Here is a 17,941-nt window from a genome sequence, read left to right as displayed (position 1 = left end):
TGAAACTTAAAAAAAGCATGTTTTAATGGAAAGTAAAACCATAAATTGCAAGCCCTATCAACGACTACGCCATATTTGTTTTTTTCGCTTCCTTCATTGTTAAAGTTTTCAGTGTAGGAGAGAAAGACGAGATTGTTGTCGCATCATTAGTTTGACAAATACCATGAGAAAGATGCCAGCTTTATGAAGTTTTAAATGTAAATTGTGTACGGGGAATCGAAAAAATGAACGTGTTGAATAGTTGTGATGTACTTACAAATAGAAAGCGAGTTAGTAAAGCAATATTTGAAACTCAAATATGTACGGCAGTTTTACACTTACAAAGCTAATGTAGGACCCATGTAGATTAGTATTACCATTAATAAAACGGCGTTCGTGTTGTGTGTGCACACACGCAGCCAGGTAGGATGTGGTTAATTGTGCTGCGAACGAGTTGTGTACACCAGTAATGTTCTTGCTAATGCTCCACATACACACACCAACGCTGTGCCGTGGATAACCCATTGTTTACCCCGGTGATGTTGTCGGTTGCACCCAATCTTTGCAGTGGCTCACGAGCCCCCCCACCCCCCCACACACTGTACTGCGTGTAATAAGTTGTGTACCCAGGCCCAGAGTTGTCCAGAGTTGTCCATGCACACATTCTGTGCTGTAGCTAGCGCCCCCCCCCCCCCAACACACACACACACACACACACACTGTCCTGCGTGTAATAAGTCGTGTACCCCGGCCCAGAGTTGTCCATGCACACATTCTTCTGTGCTGTAGCTAGCGCCCTCCCCCCCGCCCCCCTCTCACACACACACACACACACACACACACACACACACACACACACACTGGCCAGCGCATAGCCCGTCGGATGCCCATAGATGTCCACGCGCTCTGTCCACGAGTCCCCCCCGACCCCCCCCCCACCCACCTCACACACACACACACACACACACTGGGCCGCTGTGTAGCTGCGCTGTCATGCCTCGAGTGTGGCCGGGCCCTCGGCGGACGCTCCCTGCGGGTTGCGCACACACTGCTGATGTCACTTCTGCACTAGTCCCTTGTTCTAAACTCGTTCTGTTGTTCCAGATTTCTTCTTTTATTCCCCGTCACTCTCTCATGTTGTGGGCTCCTTCCTGCGGTTTTGCAAGCCTTGTTTCCCGTCGCTCCCCGTCTGCGCCGCTCCAGAGTGTGCAGTCCAACTATCTTCTGCGCCCTGTAATGTGCACTCTAGTGTGTGCTATACGGGGGCCTCTTTCTTCTATCTCTCTCGTGGGCCTCCCTCACTCCCTTTCTCTCTCTTGGTGGGCCTCTCTCTCTCTCGGTGGGCCTCTCTCTCTCTCGCTGGGTCTCTCTCTCTCTCCCTCTCTCTCTCTCTCTCTCTCTCTCTCTCTCTCTCTCTCTCTCTCTCTCTCTCTCTCTCGGTGGGTCTCTCTCTCTCTCTCTCTCTCTCTCTCTCTCCCTCCGTGGGTCTCTCTCTCCCTCTCTCTCTCTCTCTCTCTCTCTCGGTGGGTCTCTCTCTCTCTCGGTGGGACTCTCTCTCTCTTTCTCTCTCGGTGGGTCTCTCTCTCTCTCTCTCGGTGGGTCTCTCTCTCTCTCTCTCTCTCTCTCTCTCTCTCTCTCTCTCGGTGGGTCTCTCTCTCTCTCTCGGTGGGTCTCTCTCTCTCTCTCTCTCTCTCTCTCTCTCTCTCTCTGTCTCTCTCTCTCTCGGTGGGTCTATCTCTCTCTCTCTCTGTCGGTGGGTCTCTCTCTCCCTCTCTCTCTCTCTCTCTCTCTCTCAGTGGGTCTCTCTCTCTCACTCTCTCTCGGTGGGTCTCTCTTTCTCTCTCTCTCTCTCTCGGTGGGTCTCTCTCTCTCTCTCTCTCTCGGTGGGTCTCTCTCTCTCTCTCTCTCCCTCTCTCTCTCTCTCTGTGGGTCTCTCTCTCTCTCTCTCTCTCTCTCTCTCTCTCTCGGTGGACCTCTCTCTCTCCCTCTCTCTCTCTCTCTCGGTGGGTCTCTCTCTCTCTCTCTCTCTCTCGGTGGACCTCTATCTTTCTCTCTCTGGGCCTCTTTCTTTCTCTCTCTTTCTCAAAGAGGGCAAAATACAGTGAAGGGGCATCAGGGAGGACAGCAAAAATCCCATGGACTTAAAACAAAGTAAGACATACTAACCGAGCGTCACTTTATATCACATCTTAATGCCAAACAATGCCAGGCGCACACACGGAGCATGCCTAATAACACATTATAATCTTACACATGACGTGTCATTTTGACAAAATTACTCATTTTAAGTACCTTATACTTGGGGGGCTTTGTGTGATTGTGTGTGTGTGGGGGGGCTTTGTGGGGCTTTGTGTGGCTGTGTGTGTGGGGGGCTCTGTGTGGCTGTGTGTGTGGAGGGCTCTGTGTGGGTGTGTGTTTGGGGGGGCTCTCTGTGGGTGTTTGTGTGTGTCATTTGCGAGATAAAGCTAGTGGCATTGTAAATGCCAATGCCATTTATTTATGTTAAAAAAAACATAAATAAAAATAATGTCAAGAGCAATGCCAATAGCTCTAACTTTAACAAAGGCAAAACCATTGCATTGTAAATGCTTGTTTCCTCCTCTTCTGAGTTTCTTACTCTTGGTCATAGTATGTTGAAGAAAAACAAGTCAAACCTGCACCCACCAGCTCAAATTATGCCCTGTGAAGGGAAGTACAAACTTCAGGATGATTTGCAGTCAGAAATTGCTTTTATAATTGAAATAAATCAGTCTTAATTGAGGCCAGGGGCTGTTTTCTTTCTTTTTTTGTTTTAAAGGTGCACGCTGAGGCCCAAAACATCCAGGTGGCCGAGTTGCTAGAAATAGCATAATATGATGCATGTGTTTTTTTAAGACTTGTATTATATGCATTGCATGGCAAACTAAAGTTAGGAAATCACCGGTTATTTAGTCTAATCAAAATAAAATGTGTTCATACCTAAAAATCCTAGTTCACTGCGCATTTGCCGCAACTCTCATGCATCAATGCCAGATTTAATGGCTAGCCATGTGGGTTTAAAGATGCACGTGCAAACATGCTTAAGCACACTGGAATATTCGAGCAATTTGACTTTAATTAATTACTTACTAAACACGCACAATGACATGCCAGTCTTTAGGATAATCACAATTAAAAAGTGTCGATTTCAAGCCAACATGCGTATTGAGGTTTACAGCCTGCAACATTACTTACCTAGACCACTGTGCTTCTGTTCCAAGTGCCTTGTTGTTCGTAAATGACTATTTTCTGACAGGACCTGCGCATTAAAAACAGAAGAAATAAGGGGAGGGAGGGCAATTATTTCAGGAGAATAATAATGCTTGCGAAGCAGCGGCCTCTTCCAGACAGACAAGGTTAATTAGCTGCATGATAAATGTTAGTGGAAAGGAGCGAATTATAACAAAATAAAATAAAACATGCAAATTCCCATTTGGATGAGTGTCCATGTCACAGATGAAAACCTTGTAACAAAATGAACAAAGCAGGCATTAGAAATAAAGAGGAAGGATGAAGACACAGATGATGACGTTGGCCCAAATTCACAGTTCCATACAGCACCTGCTTTTGAAGAAGGGAAAAAGGAAAGACAGAAAAGACTGACAGCGTAAATGTCACAACACAGTCACGGATCCATGCATGGCCCTGAGTGAGCAATATGAAGGCAGTTTACAGCTTTTACTTCTGCCCCAGTCCTGTCACCCTTTGACTAGTTGCATTGCCTTAGAAAGGAATTTAGTACAACATTAAGGATTGAGGCGATTGGGTTACATGGCATTTACCTATGTCAGACACAGTGACTAAAAATGTGTACTTTATTTTAAGGAAAAGCCAATTATTAAATATTTCAAGTTCATTTACCTTTTAGTTGTTTCTAATCCCTATCATATCTTTTTAAAAAATATTCAGCAAATTAAAAACATCTGCATATTACATAGAATAAAACTTAACATTTAAAATGTTCAGCTAAGCATAGATGTCACCTTTTGGTTATGTTTTTTCAAAAGATCACTGTCATCGAAATTATCCTTTAGGACAGAGAGGACACTGAAACCTTCACCCAGAACCCTTAAAGAACAACACTAGTGGCTGTGTCTAAACGGCAAACCTCGATTTTAAATACTTAACCTAAAATAAGCCAATTTCAAATTTATGGTGCTTTTAGAACAGTACGCTATTGTGTGCTAGAGAAACACAAGAGGACAATGTGAATACCAAGCATGTAACTGGTTATTTACCATCGTAGGCAAGGTCTATGCCTTTTTAGGTCTCGCATATGAAGCACGCATGCGTTGCATAGGAAAAAGACCTTTAGTAATCAGCACAGCTTTGTGGGTTAAAACGTGCACGCGTTGCATTGCTTTGAAAGGCAACGCATGCACGTTTGGCGATTCACTTGCGGGAGCGAGAAGCAGCGCCATATGTTAGCAATTATCACGCCTGGCTGCTCGCTCCCGCAAGGGAATCGCGCAGGCCCCCGCCTCTCTCTCCTCCCCCTGCTTCGGCGAGAGGCGCGCACGCTTGTGCTCGTTTGTTGTTGTGGATGGTTTAACACCGGAAGTGAGACACCCACTGCTATAGTTATCGTGTAGGAGCAGCTCGCATTGAACAGGAAGTAAATATTAAGCGCTATGTTACAGTGAAAACGGAAAGTTTCAAATTATTTCTACATTTGGAGGACTTCACATAAGCACCGTGGAAAAGCAGAGCTGACACCGCCATTTCTTGATGTTTTAAGGAGATTGCTACATGGGTGAGAATTTATTTTCAAAGCAATATTAAACTTTTCTGTTGGTGTGGTTTAGCGCCACATGCCTCTCGAACAGTTCAGTTGGTTAAAGCTCCTGTTTCAGAAATCTGTTTGCATCCCGAAAACAAGAAAGTCGGATCCTAGCAGGGCCAACTTAGGCTTTCACCCTTCTAGGTCGATGAGTGAGTCCAATGCTACCAAGAATAGCCACAGCTGTAACTTTTAGAGTGCTAAGAAGCTCAAAGACTGTGGCACCAAATGCTAAATGAAAATAGCTATTACTATTGAAGACACAAAAAGATGATTTGCCCTGGAAACATTTTAGGGTGTTTGGTAAATAAATGTTAACCCCTTTACTGCTAAGGCTATTTTCTTTCTTTTATGTAATTTCCATTGAAATCAATGGAAAGTCCATGACGAGTTACCCTTGTCATTAGCGGCGAAGAGGTTAATGACCGCCGTTTGATGACGGTGCTGTTGCTTCTTAGTTAGAATCAATATGATGTAAAATGTAGATAAGTGACTAGAAACTAGTCATTGGTTTACTTATATGTTCCATCATTTGAATTGTTTATGCTCAGTTACTTCTTCTAAATTGGGAATGGGGCTAAGTCTCATGGGCTTTCAACTGAATTATTTTAACACGAAACAAAGAAGACTTAATTTGTGACCAACAGAGATTCTAACACTAATTTCTGTGCTGATGTGTGGTATAAATAGCCCTAGGTGGCCTAACAGGTTCTCAAAACTAATGCAGCGCACATTCCCTAGTGAACCGTTGGCAAACTACAAGGTGAGAAAATAAAATGTCTTATGACTTCTTTTGTGTCTTAAGTTGACAAAATAGGACAGCAGCTCTTGGTCTTTGGGAAAGCTGTATTTTTATTAGCCCAGTTGGGCTGGGTCCCAGATAATCCTATCCGCCTCATTCAGCAGCGGCCAGAGGGCACTGATTATTTATATACCTGAACTGTGTGAAGGTCTTGTAGGACTCTCACCTGCATGCTTTGTCCAGGACTAAGTCCAAAGGTGAAGGGTGCAGGGGATGCTTTTAAGCGGTGCATCCTTATATTAGATGGGCAACCCTAACTAGCTTGATCGTCCAGGTTTTGAATGCTACAAAAAGGAAGAACACTTTTCACATAAATTACTTTCTCTTGGTTTAATATATTATTTATGTTCGTAATGTCCATGTTTTCATTCATGTAAATCACACCCAAGTGGAACACGAAGATGGAATCGGAATAGAACAAAATCTAATGTTCTCCCTCAAGAAAGTGAGATCTTTCCTGGATGTCACTGAGCGCCCTGAAGCTTAATAGCGCCCAAACCAAGATCTCTTTTACTGGGGGTTGCTCAGCTGCTCAAATCTGACCTACCTCGTGAGACCTTATTCTGAACCCACTGACTGTGAAAATCCTGTGCATTCCTTTCCATCCCCAGCCTCCTCTGGAACTGCATGGCTACATCTTGTGCTTTTTATCTCACACAGAGGAGGAGTGTTGGGGTGGGCAGGTGTTACATTTCCTGATTTCAGTTCAGCTCATAAGCCCTTGTTTCATAGGTTCTGGAGTTTGGAAATTGTTCCTAATCATGCTTTCTCCAAAAGGTTTATAATGCGATTAGCGTATTCAAAATATTTCCCATGCCAGCATTGGAGTTGATGCACCATAGATTGACCGATGGTGGCAACTGAATGAAGTTTCATTACTTCACCACACCTCTGCTGAAATCGGCCCCACGTTCTTCAAAACCAAGAACTAACTTTACACTGGGGAGAGAATGTGGCTTAACGGCTAGGGGGGTTGACCTTGGAGCTATGGAACCAGGTTCGAGACTCAGTAGGGACGGTCAACATTCTGTGATTCTGGGCAAATCACTCAACAAAAAAACAGAATGTGTCCATCTGTAACGCAGCGTAAAAGCGCTCCGATACCTCCGGGTCTAGTTTGCGCAATATAAAACTCCACCCAAAAAATAAATATGGGAAGGGTGTCCGATTCCACACAGTAAGACTTAGTGGTCGAGCCTTCTCTGTTTATGTTTCCAGATTATGGAGAGCACTCATGACATTTTGCTGTAAAGAGCCTAATCACCAGTGCTTAATTTGAGCCGGTGGCATCCACCAGCACTCATTTTTGGGGACTGGCATTCATATTTTTTTTCTTAAGACATTCACTGAGAGTAAGAGAGGGAAAACGCATGAAGTGGAAAGAAGGAGGAAAAGAAAAATGAAAAACCTGTGACATAGGAAGAAAGCAGGGACCGATCATAGTGTGATAAAAGAGCAGGGACTGTCTGGTTGTGGATTAAAGAGGTTGGAGGTAAATTGAAGACTACCCAACCATGTAATTTGGGCAGAGCTACGGTCACTGGCACTCATTATATAAGCACTGCCAACCACCTTCATATTATAAAAGCAATTTAAACATAGCTTTTTCCCTTGATAGATGCACCCTTGATCCCACGCATATATCTATACACAGCACAGAATTGCTCCATCTGGTCTCACATGTTAAATTAACAACTTTTAGAAAATGGAAAAAGTGACTGCTTTAATATGATCCCAAACACAAAGAATCCAACTCCACAATAGTCCTACATGCAGCACGGAGCAGGCTACAGGATAACAGGGAGCAGGAGCAATATGCAGGCAGTCCAGAGTAAGGTAAATAACAAGTATGGAAAGTCCGAGAGTATCAACATCATGTCAGGAAACAGAGGAGCAGGAAATCCTAAAGTCAAGGGACACAAGAAAGCAGCCCATTTCTGTCATAGGATGATTAATTGGCCACAGTATGAGGATGAGGACAACTTCAACAAGTCCACTGCTCCATCTTCCAAATGTAACTTTCTTACGACATCACCTGCTTGCTTATCATTGGAGAGAAACCATACAGGGATGTTTTATTCTCTTCCCATGAATCCCTGATTTGAAGCAGGCGAATCATACCCCCTATTCTGGACATACAACTGCACGAATATCCGCCAGGAAGCAGTGCAATCTGGGTGGTCACAGTTTACTTTGTTGAGTTTTGCTCAGAGTCTATTGTAGTAGACAGGCACCAGAGAAAAAACCAACGTTGATTTGGTCATAAGATAAGCTTAGTGTGAGTTTGCGGCTTGATGAAAGCATGAATAGGTGCCACTGTTATAGTGGTGATGGCACAGGGATCATCCTCAATACAAAACCTACTAAGGGTCCTGCAATCGGCTCACTGTATCCTACTAACAGCCCAAGGCGTGTACTACAACCTTGTGGAGAGAACCTTCTCTGGTGGCAGAGGAATGCAGAACTGCTTAATTGGGGATGAGTGGACATTTAATTAATAAAACAGAACCAAAGATACCAGTGTTATACCTTATCACACAAATGCACAAAAACAATACTAAACCACCAGGGAGACCCCCATACTACCTGCCATTGAAAAAAAAAAAAAAAAATATATATATATATATATATTACAACCACTTCGTTCCCCGGATGCTCCCAGCTTCAACAGTTGCGGTGGCCCTGCGCAGGTACCAGTCACCCTCAAAATTGTGAACAGCGTTTAATCCTTCTTCAAGGAAAATAACAGCGCAAGACACCACTGGATGCTTATTATATATATATATCCAAGAACAATGTAGTCAAAAAGCCAGAGCGCTCAACAGCGGGTGCAGACTACGGACCGGACCCAAGGCCAAAAGTCAATTATTTTCACAAATTTTAGCCACACACAGTAGTCCTCCTATTGTCAAAGATCTTATTTTCAAAACAAAGCCAGTCTGTCAACCGACGCATTTCGGCCTGTCGGCCTTTGTCACAGTAGGGAGACACTACTATCATCATTCATTTTAAAGCATTTCCTGTTAAAAATAACCACATTGCATTTCCAAAAATGACAGCAAACTCATTGTGTTATGATTATAACAGTGATATGGCATTGCATTGTATATTTCAAGGCATGTGATTAATTGTTTAGTACATTAATCTCCTAATGGACATATGTTATTGACATTAGTAAAAGATTTGGTTCTGACATATTGCAATTCTTTAGATTATCTTGCATTCTGCTCAGTTGTTTGATTACAAGCATGAAGCTTATGTATTTGGCATTTTTAAGCATTTTTCTTATATAATTATGGAAGTGAGGACTGACGTATAAGGATAAAAATTATGTACAATATACACATGTGATTATTTATATTTATATGCGAAAAATTAATCTCAGCATGTGTGAAAATAAAATCTTTTAAGATAGAAGGACTGCTGTGTGCGGCTAAAATTTGTGAAAATAAATAAATAAATAAATCTCTTTAGATGTGAAATCACTCTATGCAAGTATAAGACACAGAGGGTCTCAAAGCAACACAACACCTCCTAAGAGCTAGGGCCATGACATTTTACAAACACAATGAAATGATCTTACGAATTATGGGATGGTGTTTGAGTCGCAACGTTTTTTAATAATTCTACGGGTACGCTACATAGATGATGCTTTTGCACTTTTGGAAAAGAGATGAAAAAAGAGCCAGGGCATTTCAAGAAAAAAACCAATCAGAACTTACTAAACCTTAGCTTTACCTGTGAATTGAGCAATACGACAATACATTTTTTGGATGTAAATCACAGTAAAAGAATCAATACTAACCACTACAATGTTTAGGAAGCCCACAGCAGGGAACAGCATCCTGCATGCCAAGAGTTTTCACCCATATACACTTAAGAACAGTTTCCCCTCTGGGGATACTCAGGGCACGATGCAACTGCAGTAGTAAGGAACATTTTGAAAAAACACAATCAAGCATGTTAGCAAGATTGAAACAAAGATTGAAACAAAGAGGGTATACAGAACCAACAATAAGAGAGGCACGGAGAAAAGCCTTGAAGGTAAAAAGGGAGGACATACTGTTCTCAGAGAAAACCAACAAAAGGAAGAGAAGTGATCTTGAAAGTGTAAGATTCATTACTACATACAATGAAAAACATATAATGCTTAGAAAAGCTTTGGCTAAACATTGGATATAATCAAGAAAGAAACTAATAAAGGAAACAGTATGTCAAATAAACCGCAGATAACATACAGGAAAGCAAGATCTATTAGAGATCTACTAGTTAAAAGCGAGGTAGCCTCAACCATACGTACATGGTTCCAACCCAAGCCGGGTTTCAGAGGATGCACCAAGTGCAAAGCATGTGAGAATGGTAAGAACCTGGTCAGGTTGAAAACTCATTTTGAAAAACAATTAGAATAAAGATAATTCGACTTGTAAAACAGAATATGCAGTGTATGCCCTATCATGTCCTGTCCTACATGGTATATGGGTAGTACCATTGCATTATAACAGTTTCCATTAGAATTCCTTAAAATATTTGCCACATTCACAATTTCTCAGGGTTAAAATAATTGTTTCCAACTCCAATACATTGGATTGAACTAAAGGTATGATGGAAAAGTTCAAGAACAGAGGGTACCCGAAGAAAATTTTGGATGAAGCTAACAAACGTTGTTCAAAAATAACGGAACAAGATTTGTTGTCTCCAGCAGGCAAGAAAGAGCAAACCAAAAGGCAGGTTCTAATCACCAAACATTCTACATTGAGTACCCAATTAAAAAAAGTGATTCAAAAACATTGGCTTATGCTACAAACTGAACCTGATTTTAAAGGAATATTTGGGGAACTGCCCTTGTTTACATATGAAAGAAGTAAAAAGGTCAAAGATTGTTTGACATGGAAACTTCTGCAAACCACCAAATCTACATACAAAGGTACTGTAACAATTGCAACAGTATCATCAAAGGTAAAAAGATTCAGTTGAAAGTTGATGCTAACTACGACTCTTTGAATGCTGTATACCTTCTCAAGTGTTCATGTGGGTAAAACAGAAAGAAAAATGAAAACAAGATTTAATGAACACAAAACCAGTATAAGGACCAAGAAACAGAAACCTGTCATTGCAGCTAATTTTGGGGATTTTGGCCACAACATCTGCCAGTTGAAATTTATGATTTTGGAAACAGTCAACACAATGGAAGGGAGGGACAATCGTAAACACCTCCTTCAGAGAGAAAAATATTGGATCGAAAGACTTGATACACTTATACCTTTTGGACAGAACAACAGGATGGAATTCAGTTATCTTTGATTGAACTGGGGTTCATAGTGACTTTACTGGTTATCGTATTTTTGTTTCTTGAGGTCAACCAGTGTTTTCACACACAGATACATTACACATCGAGTTTCCTATGAATATTGATTGCTGTGCACCTTTTACATGTACTTCGGTTGCGTTTGACACTCTTACGATGACCCCTGCCTGAAGTATTTTCTTTTATGTTTTTGTATTAGGTCGTTTTTCCAATATGGCCCATATACTCTAGTATCTCTGTATTAGGCAGTTTTTTTTCCAATATGGCCCATACTCGAGGTACATTGCAGTCCTATTTCTATGGCTGACAAAGTTTTTCCATGTCAACACGCCTGTAAAGATCAGCCACACCTGTCACTAACTGGTGTTTTATAAGAAAGACGCGGACAGAAACTGTGAGTAATAGGATCTCTAAACTACATGTCTATGTTAAAAATCACTTAGGGTACCGCTCGCACTTAATACAAACCGTCTGCATGTGGCAGTCTTTAATGTTTTATGGGAACCTGTTGGACTGCACACGGCATCCATTCTTATGGCTCCGCCTTACACCATATGCAGTTACTTGATTTTTCAGGTCTGCAGCTTTAACCGTTGTCATTCTCTTTCCCCGATTCCACTGGCTTTCACATGGTGTTTTAGCAAAGATCTCAGTTGTGTAATATGGGTGTTCTATAGATTAATAAGTTTTGTCCTGTGTATGGCGTTTTAGCGTACAGCTTAGCTAGACATCACTGGCTAATAAAGTTTTGTTACTACGCGTTGCACTGGACGTTAATGGCACTTTCGGAATTCTACAGTTTTACTCTTTATTTTTTTAGTAGTACTAATTCATCAGCTTGAAGTCTTTCATTTTGACTGTTTTGTTAAGTCACTCCCGTACGGGGTTACCTTTCAAGTTACGTGACTAGCGTGATTTGCACTACCACTCATTGTCTTTATTGCAACAGCAGCATTGTTCATGGAGCATGGACGTGACCGTTTCTATTTTTTTGCATGTGGTGCTCCACTTTTGATTCCATCGGTTGACCCTGTTTTTTTTTTTTTTTAATCCCAGGTCTTAGACTTGGCAAAAATATTTGCTGGACATGTTATGGACATGCTTTAGTGTGGTTTGTTTGGATGGTATTCGTTTTGACCTACAATACATTTCTTTCGCAGATTCTTTATCCCCTGATGAAGGGCAACACCAGTCCGAAATGCACTGTGATGGGATAGAGGTTATATGTGAATCGAATAATGAGCTTAATTTTTTATTTGTGATTCTACACCAAGTTGGGAGGAATGAAGACTACCCAATATTATGATTGGTTAAACTAATAAATTCAACAATTGATAAGTGAAGACTTGAGTCAAGAGCAAATTATTATTGGATTGAACCCACCTGTTTGGAATTAAGAAGCAGTGCAATAAGGGGACGCTTCCCATGGTGAGGAACTCTACTGGTGGTAGTACCATTTTACCAGTAAACAAGTGTATACTGCAGCATCGTAAAGCACTAAAAAACAATGACAGCGCTTATCCAGTGGCACAACAGTTTCAAAAAATACATGCAGGGCCCCACAAGGTACTTCAATAGAGTGTAACAGATAGTGTGCCTGTGAAAGCAAGTGAGGGGGCAGAGAGAGAGAGAGAGAGAGAGAGAGAGGGCAGAGAGAGAGAGAGAGAGAGAGAGAGAGAGAGAGAGAGAGAGAGAGAGAGAGAGAGAGAGAGAGAGAGAGAGAGAGAGAGAGAGAGAGAGAGAGAGAGAGAGAGAGAGAGAGAGAGAGAGAGAGAGAGAGAGAGTTGAGAAGACTGAATCCTGTTACATCCTAGAAATGCATTGTAAGGAACAGTTGGGATTGAATATTGATTAGGAGCTGTTTGTTCACCTATAATTTTGAGCTGTCGATAAAGTGAAGCTGATAGTTCTTAGGTCTGAATTAACTGGGTTTTTTTTAAACCAAAAGGTTTTTAAAAAAGTATGCCTTTACAGGAGGACAAGTTGCTATGTGAAACAGCATGAGAAACCATGTAGTGGCCATATATAAAGACTACTGCTACTGGAGAGTCGCAACAACAGTGCTGGTTTGAAGAATTTTTGTAAATATATGTTAATTTGTACAGATAAATCCTATATATAAAAATGAATGATAAAGAAAGAAAAAGTATATTAATGTCGATGTGATGGATTAATTGCAAGTAGGGGCGTAATAAAACTATAGAATAAATATCTTAGAAAGATAATTGAAGCCCACTTGGGAGAAACTCAAAATGATAGAATAAACATGCTAACATGTGGCTCCCATGCATTTAGAGAATGAACAAAACATTAAATTATAGTACAATATATATTTTGATAAATGTATTTTTCCATGAATTAACATATATCTTTCTAAATGCCAATTGAAACAATTGTTAAACACTCAAATGCACTCTGAGCCACTTCAAAATGGTGACCAAAACAAACATTTTTAAATCTTTTGTCCTTCCACTATGTCAATGTATGTTTTTGTTAAAAGGAATGATGGGATATGAGATAAGCATTGTGACTAAGGTGCGTGTGTGCACCGAAATGCGTTGACATGACTGCCTTTGCTGTAAAGCAGGCAAAATAAACTTTATTTACTTGGTCCCGAGTGCCATGGAGTTCTTAATCCATTAGGCAACCACAATTCCTTATAGACGCACGAACGCGAACACGAACACACACACACACACATATTTATTTATTTATTTCTGCTCTTTGGGCCTGCTCAAGAAGATTGCTCGCACAACTGGTGGGCCATAGAATTACATATTCCTCCTAAGCCTACTACTGTTGCAAGAAATCTGGGGTTAAGGCTTGATAGTAATGAACAAGTTACTTACCATCCATAACGCCTTATCTGATAGAGACTATCTAGCCGCAGATTCCTTACATTACCTTAGAATATTCAACAGAATCTTCTACGGTAAGGTATACTCATTCTGGATCTGGAAAATCTTGAGCAGTAGGCTATGCACCGATAGGTGGCTTTGGATGGTTCTGCGTTGGCCTTGCTGTGACGCCTATATAGGCACCGGCCTAGGGCACTTATTTCCGTTTGTGACTGTTTCTGCACTAGAAGCATGGAAGCTGTGCAGAAGCTCAATGACCAGTGTGCAGATTCTAAGGACTTAAAATGACCTTTAGGTGGAAAAGGCCAGGTCGCCAAACGGGGATAGTTGGAGTGTCGGTAAGGAATCTGCAGCTACAGAGAGAGTCTATCAGATAAGGTGTTACGGACAGTAAGTTCAAGTTCAAGTTCAGGAATTTGTATAGCGCACTACTCACCCAGAGGGTCTCAAGGCGCTTGTGGGAGGGTGGGTGCTTTACTTATCGAATAGCCAGGTTTTTAGCTGTTTTCTGAAGGAGAGGTGGTTCTGTGTAAGGCGGAGGTGGGTGGGGAGGGAATTCCAGGTTTTGGCCGCTAAGTAGGAGAAGGATCTTGCCCCCATAGTGGCTCTATGGATCCGCGGAATTGCGGCGAGGGCTTGGTTGGACGATCGTAGTTGGCGGGTGGGTGTGTAGAAGGACAGACGTGTGTTGAGGCATTCGGGTCCAAGGTCGTAGAGGGCCTTGTGTGCGTGGGTGAGGAGACGGAACGTTATTCTCTTGTTGATGGGGAGCCAGTGGAGGTCTTTCAGGTGGCTGGAAATGTGAGCTTGACGGGGGATGTCCAGTATGAGTCTGGCTGAGGCGTTTTGGATGCGTTGGAGTTTTTTCTGTAGTTTGGCTGTGGTTCCGGCGTAAAGGGTATTTCCATAATCCAGTCGGCTTGTGACCAGTGCATGGGTGACTGTCTTTCTTGTTTCGGTGGGGATCCAACTGAAGATTTTTTTGAGCACTCGTAGGATGTTGAAGCATGATGATGAGACGGCGTTGACTTGTCTGGTCATCGAGATGGAGGAGTCTAGGATGAAACCCAGGTTACGTGCGTGATCTGTAGGTATGGGTGCTGTACCCAGGGCCGGCGGCCACCATGAGTCGTCCCAGGCAGAGGGGGATGATCATAAGATGAGGACTTCCGTTTTGTCTGAGTTTAGTTTTAAACCGCTGTTCTTCATCCATTCGGCTACTTCTTTCATTCCTTTGTGTAGATTGGTTTTGGCGGTGTTTGGGTCTTTGGTGAGGGAGAGGATCAGTTGGGTGTCGGCTGCGTAGGAGATGATGTTGAGGTTGTGTTGTCTCGAGATGGATGCGAGGGGACTCATGTAAACGTTGAAGAGGGTGGGACTGAGTAATGATCCTTGTGGTACGCCGCAGATGACTTCAGTGGCCTTAGATTTGAATGGAGGGAGGCGGACTCTCTGGGTTCTTCCAGCAAGGAACGAGATGATCCAGTCCAAAGCTTTTCCTTGTATTCCGACGTTGCTGAGGCGTTGTATGAGGGTGCTATGACAAACTGTGTCGAAGGCGGCGGAGAGGTCAAGTAGGATGAGGGCTGCTTTTTCACCATTGTCCAGTAGCGTTCGGATGTCGTCTGTAGCTGCGATGAGGGCGGTTTCAGTGCTGTGTTTGGCTCGGAAGCCGGACTGTGAGGGGTCGAGGGATTTGTTAGATTCAAGGAAGGCGGCGAGCTGATTGTCGACGGCTTTCTCAATGACTTTGGCAGGGAATGGGAGGAGCGAGATGGGGCGGTAGTTCTTAAGTTCAGAGGGGTCTGCAGTGGGTTTCTTCAGAAGGGCGCTGAGTTCGGCATGTTTCCAGATTTCCGGGAAGGTAGCGGAGTTGAAGGAACGGTTGATGACATCGCAGAGATGGGGTGCGATGATGGAGTCTGCTTTGTTGAAAATGTGGTGGGGGCATGGGTCGGTTGGCGATCCTGAGTGGATGGAGTTCATCAGGCGGATGGTATCTTCAGTAGTGATTGGGTTCCAGGCGCAAAGGTAGTTAGAGTGCTGTTTTGGTTCGGAGGTGGGTGGAGTGAACTGGTCTTCGGACTGGTTTTCAAAGCTGTTATGTATGTCGGCGATTTTGTTGTGGAAGAATGAGGATAAAGAGTCGCAGAGGTCTTGGGAGGGAGTGATGTCGTTGGAGCCGGCGGTGGGGTTTGTAAATTCTTTGACGATGTTGAATAGTTCCTTGCTGTTTTGGGCGTTGTTGCCGAGTCGATCTTTGAATGCTGATTTCTTGGTGGATCGGATCAGTTGGTGGTGTTTGCGGGTGGCGTTCTTGAAGGTGGCCAGGTTGTCAGTGGTTGGGTTTTTTTCTCCAGGTTTTCTCGAGGTTGCGGCAGAACTTCTTGGATTTCTTAAGGTCATCATTAAACCATCTGGCTTGATTTGATGGTTTTTCAAGGGTGCTAGTTGGTCGGCGCTGAGGGTGATCCATTGTGTGAGGTTGGTGGCTGCTTGGTTTGGGTCCGATGATTTGGCAGGAGGGTTTAGGTGAAGTGAAGAGGAGAGCTGGGTGGTGGTGATTTTGTTCCAATTTCTTCAGGAAATAGGTTGTGGGGGGTTATGGGTCGTGGTCTTTTTGTAGTTGAAGTGAACGCAGCTGTGGTCTGTCCAATCGAGAGCTGTGGTGTGATCGAAGGAGATGTGTTTGCTGGAGGAGAAGATTGGGTCGAGCGTGTGCCCGGCAAGGTGGGTGGGGATGTCAACAAGTTGTTTGAGTCCGAGACTGGCCAGGTTGTCCAGAAGGGTGGTGGTGTTGTTGTCGTTATTCTTTTCCAGGTGGAAGTTGAGGTCTCCCAGTAGGATGTAGTTCTCGGATGGGAGGGCATGTGGGCTGATGAAGTCAGTGATGTCTTCGCTGAATTGTGTGTGGGGTCCTGGAGGTCTGTAGATGAGGGTGCCTCTAAATTTGGTGTTGGGGTCGGTGTGGATCTGGAAGTGAAGGTGTTCGGCGGTAGCGAGGTTATCGTCGGAACTGGTCGTGATGCGGATGGTGTTCTTATGGACGATGACTATGCCTCCTCCAGTTTGGTTGATGCGGTCCTTTCGAATGATCTTGTAGCCGTCCGGGATAGCTCTGGCGATTTCGGGCGCTGATGAGGTGTTCATCCAGGTTTCCGTAAGGAAGGCGATGTCCGGCGCTGTGGTGTCGAGTAGGTTCCAAAGTTCAAGGGAGTATCTGTGGATCGAGCGGGTGTTGAGCAGGATGCACTTTAGGTGGTTAGTGTCGGAGCTCTGTTTGGAGTTAGTGGATTTGGTGTGGGTCCTGATGCAGTCGAACTTGCAGGAGTGGCAGGTGAAGGGTCCATGGGTGTGTCCTGGGGCGGCTTTCTAGCAGTTTGGGAGTCGGCCGGGGTTAAGTGCTGAGAGGGATGCGGCGTCGTACGTTAAGCGGGTGGAGTGGGTTTTCCGTGGGCCAGGGGGTCTGGCGCTAGGCGCGGTCCAGGCGCGGACGGGCGCAGATGGGATTACCTTGGCGCACCTTCGGCGCACATATGGCGCGACCGCTGCACGTGAACGCTGCGTGCGGAAGCATCTGTCATAAGTGGATAGTGGAGGGGGGTGGGGCGAGGGAGGATCAGCTGGGAGGCGGGAGAGGGGTGGAGGGGCGGGCTGGGAGGCAAACATACAACAAAATGGCGGAAACAAAAGCGAAACCAGGCGAATCACTCAGGCAATGCGATGTAGCACTACGATATAGCGCTATGATGTGGCACACTTTAAATGCAACTAATGAAGCAGACCAGTGCAGTGCTACGATAACAATTTTGCACAATATGTATGCAGGCAATGTACACAGTTCTGCGCAGTAGTACGATAATAATTTGGCACAATTTAAATGCAGTCAGAGTCCGGCGCAGCGCTACGATACCAATCTGCCTTAAGAAAAGAGCACGCTGTGTAAAAGACCAGCACTGCGATAGCGGGGAGCGTGGGGAGCGACATCCTCAACAGGAGTCAGGATGGTCACAGCGCGTTTGCAGGCAGGGCGATTCCTATGCTATCTGTGGGAGGGAGGATCAGCTGGAGGCGGGAGCGGGGTGGAGGGGCGGGCTGGGAGGCAAACAAATAACAAAATGGCTGAAACAAAAGCAAAACCAGGCGAATCACTCAGGCAATGCGATGTAGCGCTACGATATAGCGCTACGATGTGGCAC

General features: G+C 43.8%; 1 protein-coding gene across 16 annotated transcripts in view; it reads right to left on the bottom strand.

Moving 5' to 3' along the window:
• PPIP5K2 (diphosphoinositol pentakisphosphate kinase 2) overlaps positions 1-17,941 on the bottom strand; it is a 1,400,407-nt gene that overhangs the window by 349,362 nt on the left and 1,033,104 nt on the right. For all 16 annotated transcript variants that reach the window (XM_086960990.1, XM_086960983.1, XM_086960987.1 and 13 more), the window contains one exon: positions 3,193-3,256. In XM_086960990.1, the coding sequence (XP_086817116.1) occupies positions 3,193-3,256 (64 nt within the window). The remainder of the gene's footprint in view (positions 1-3,192; positions 3,257-17,941) is intronic.

Source organism: Lissotriton vulgaris, chromosome 3_1, assembly GCF_964263255.1.
Source record: "Lissotriton vulgaris chromosome 3_1, aLisVul1.2, whole genome shotgun sequence".
Classification (NCBI taxonomy): domain Eukaryota; kingdom Metazoa; phylum Chordata; class Amphibia; order Caudata; family Salamandridae; genus Lissotriton; species Lissotriton vulgaris.
This window is presented reverse-complemented; position numbering and strand designations above follow the sequence as displayed.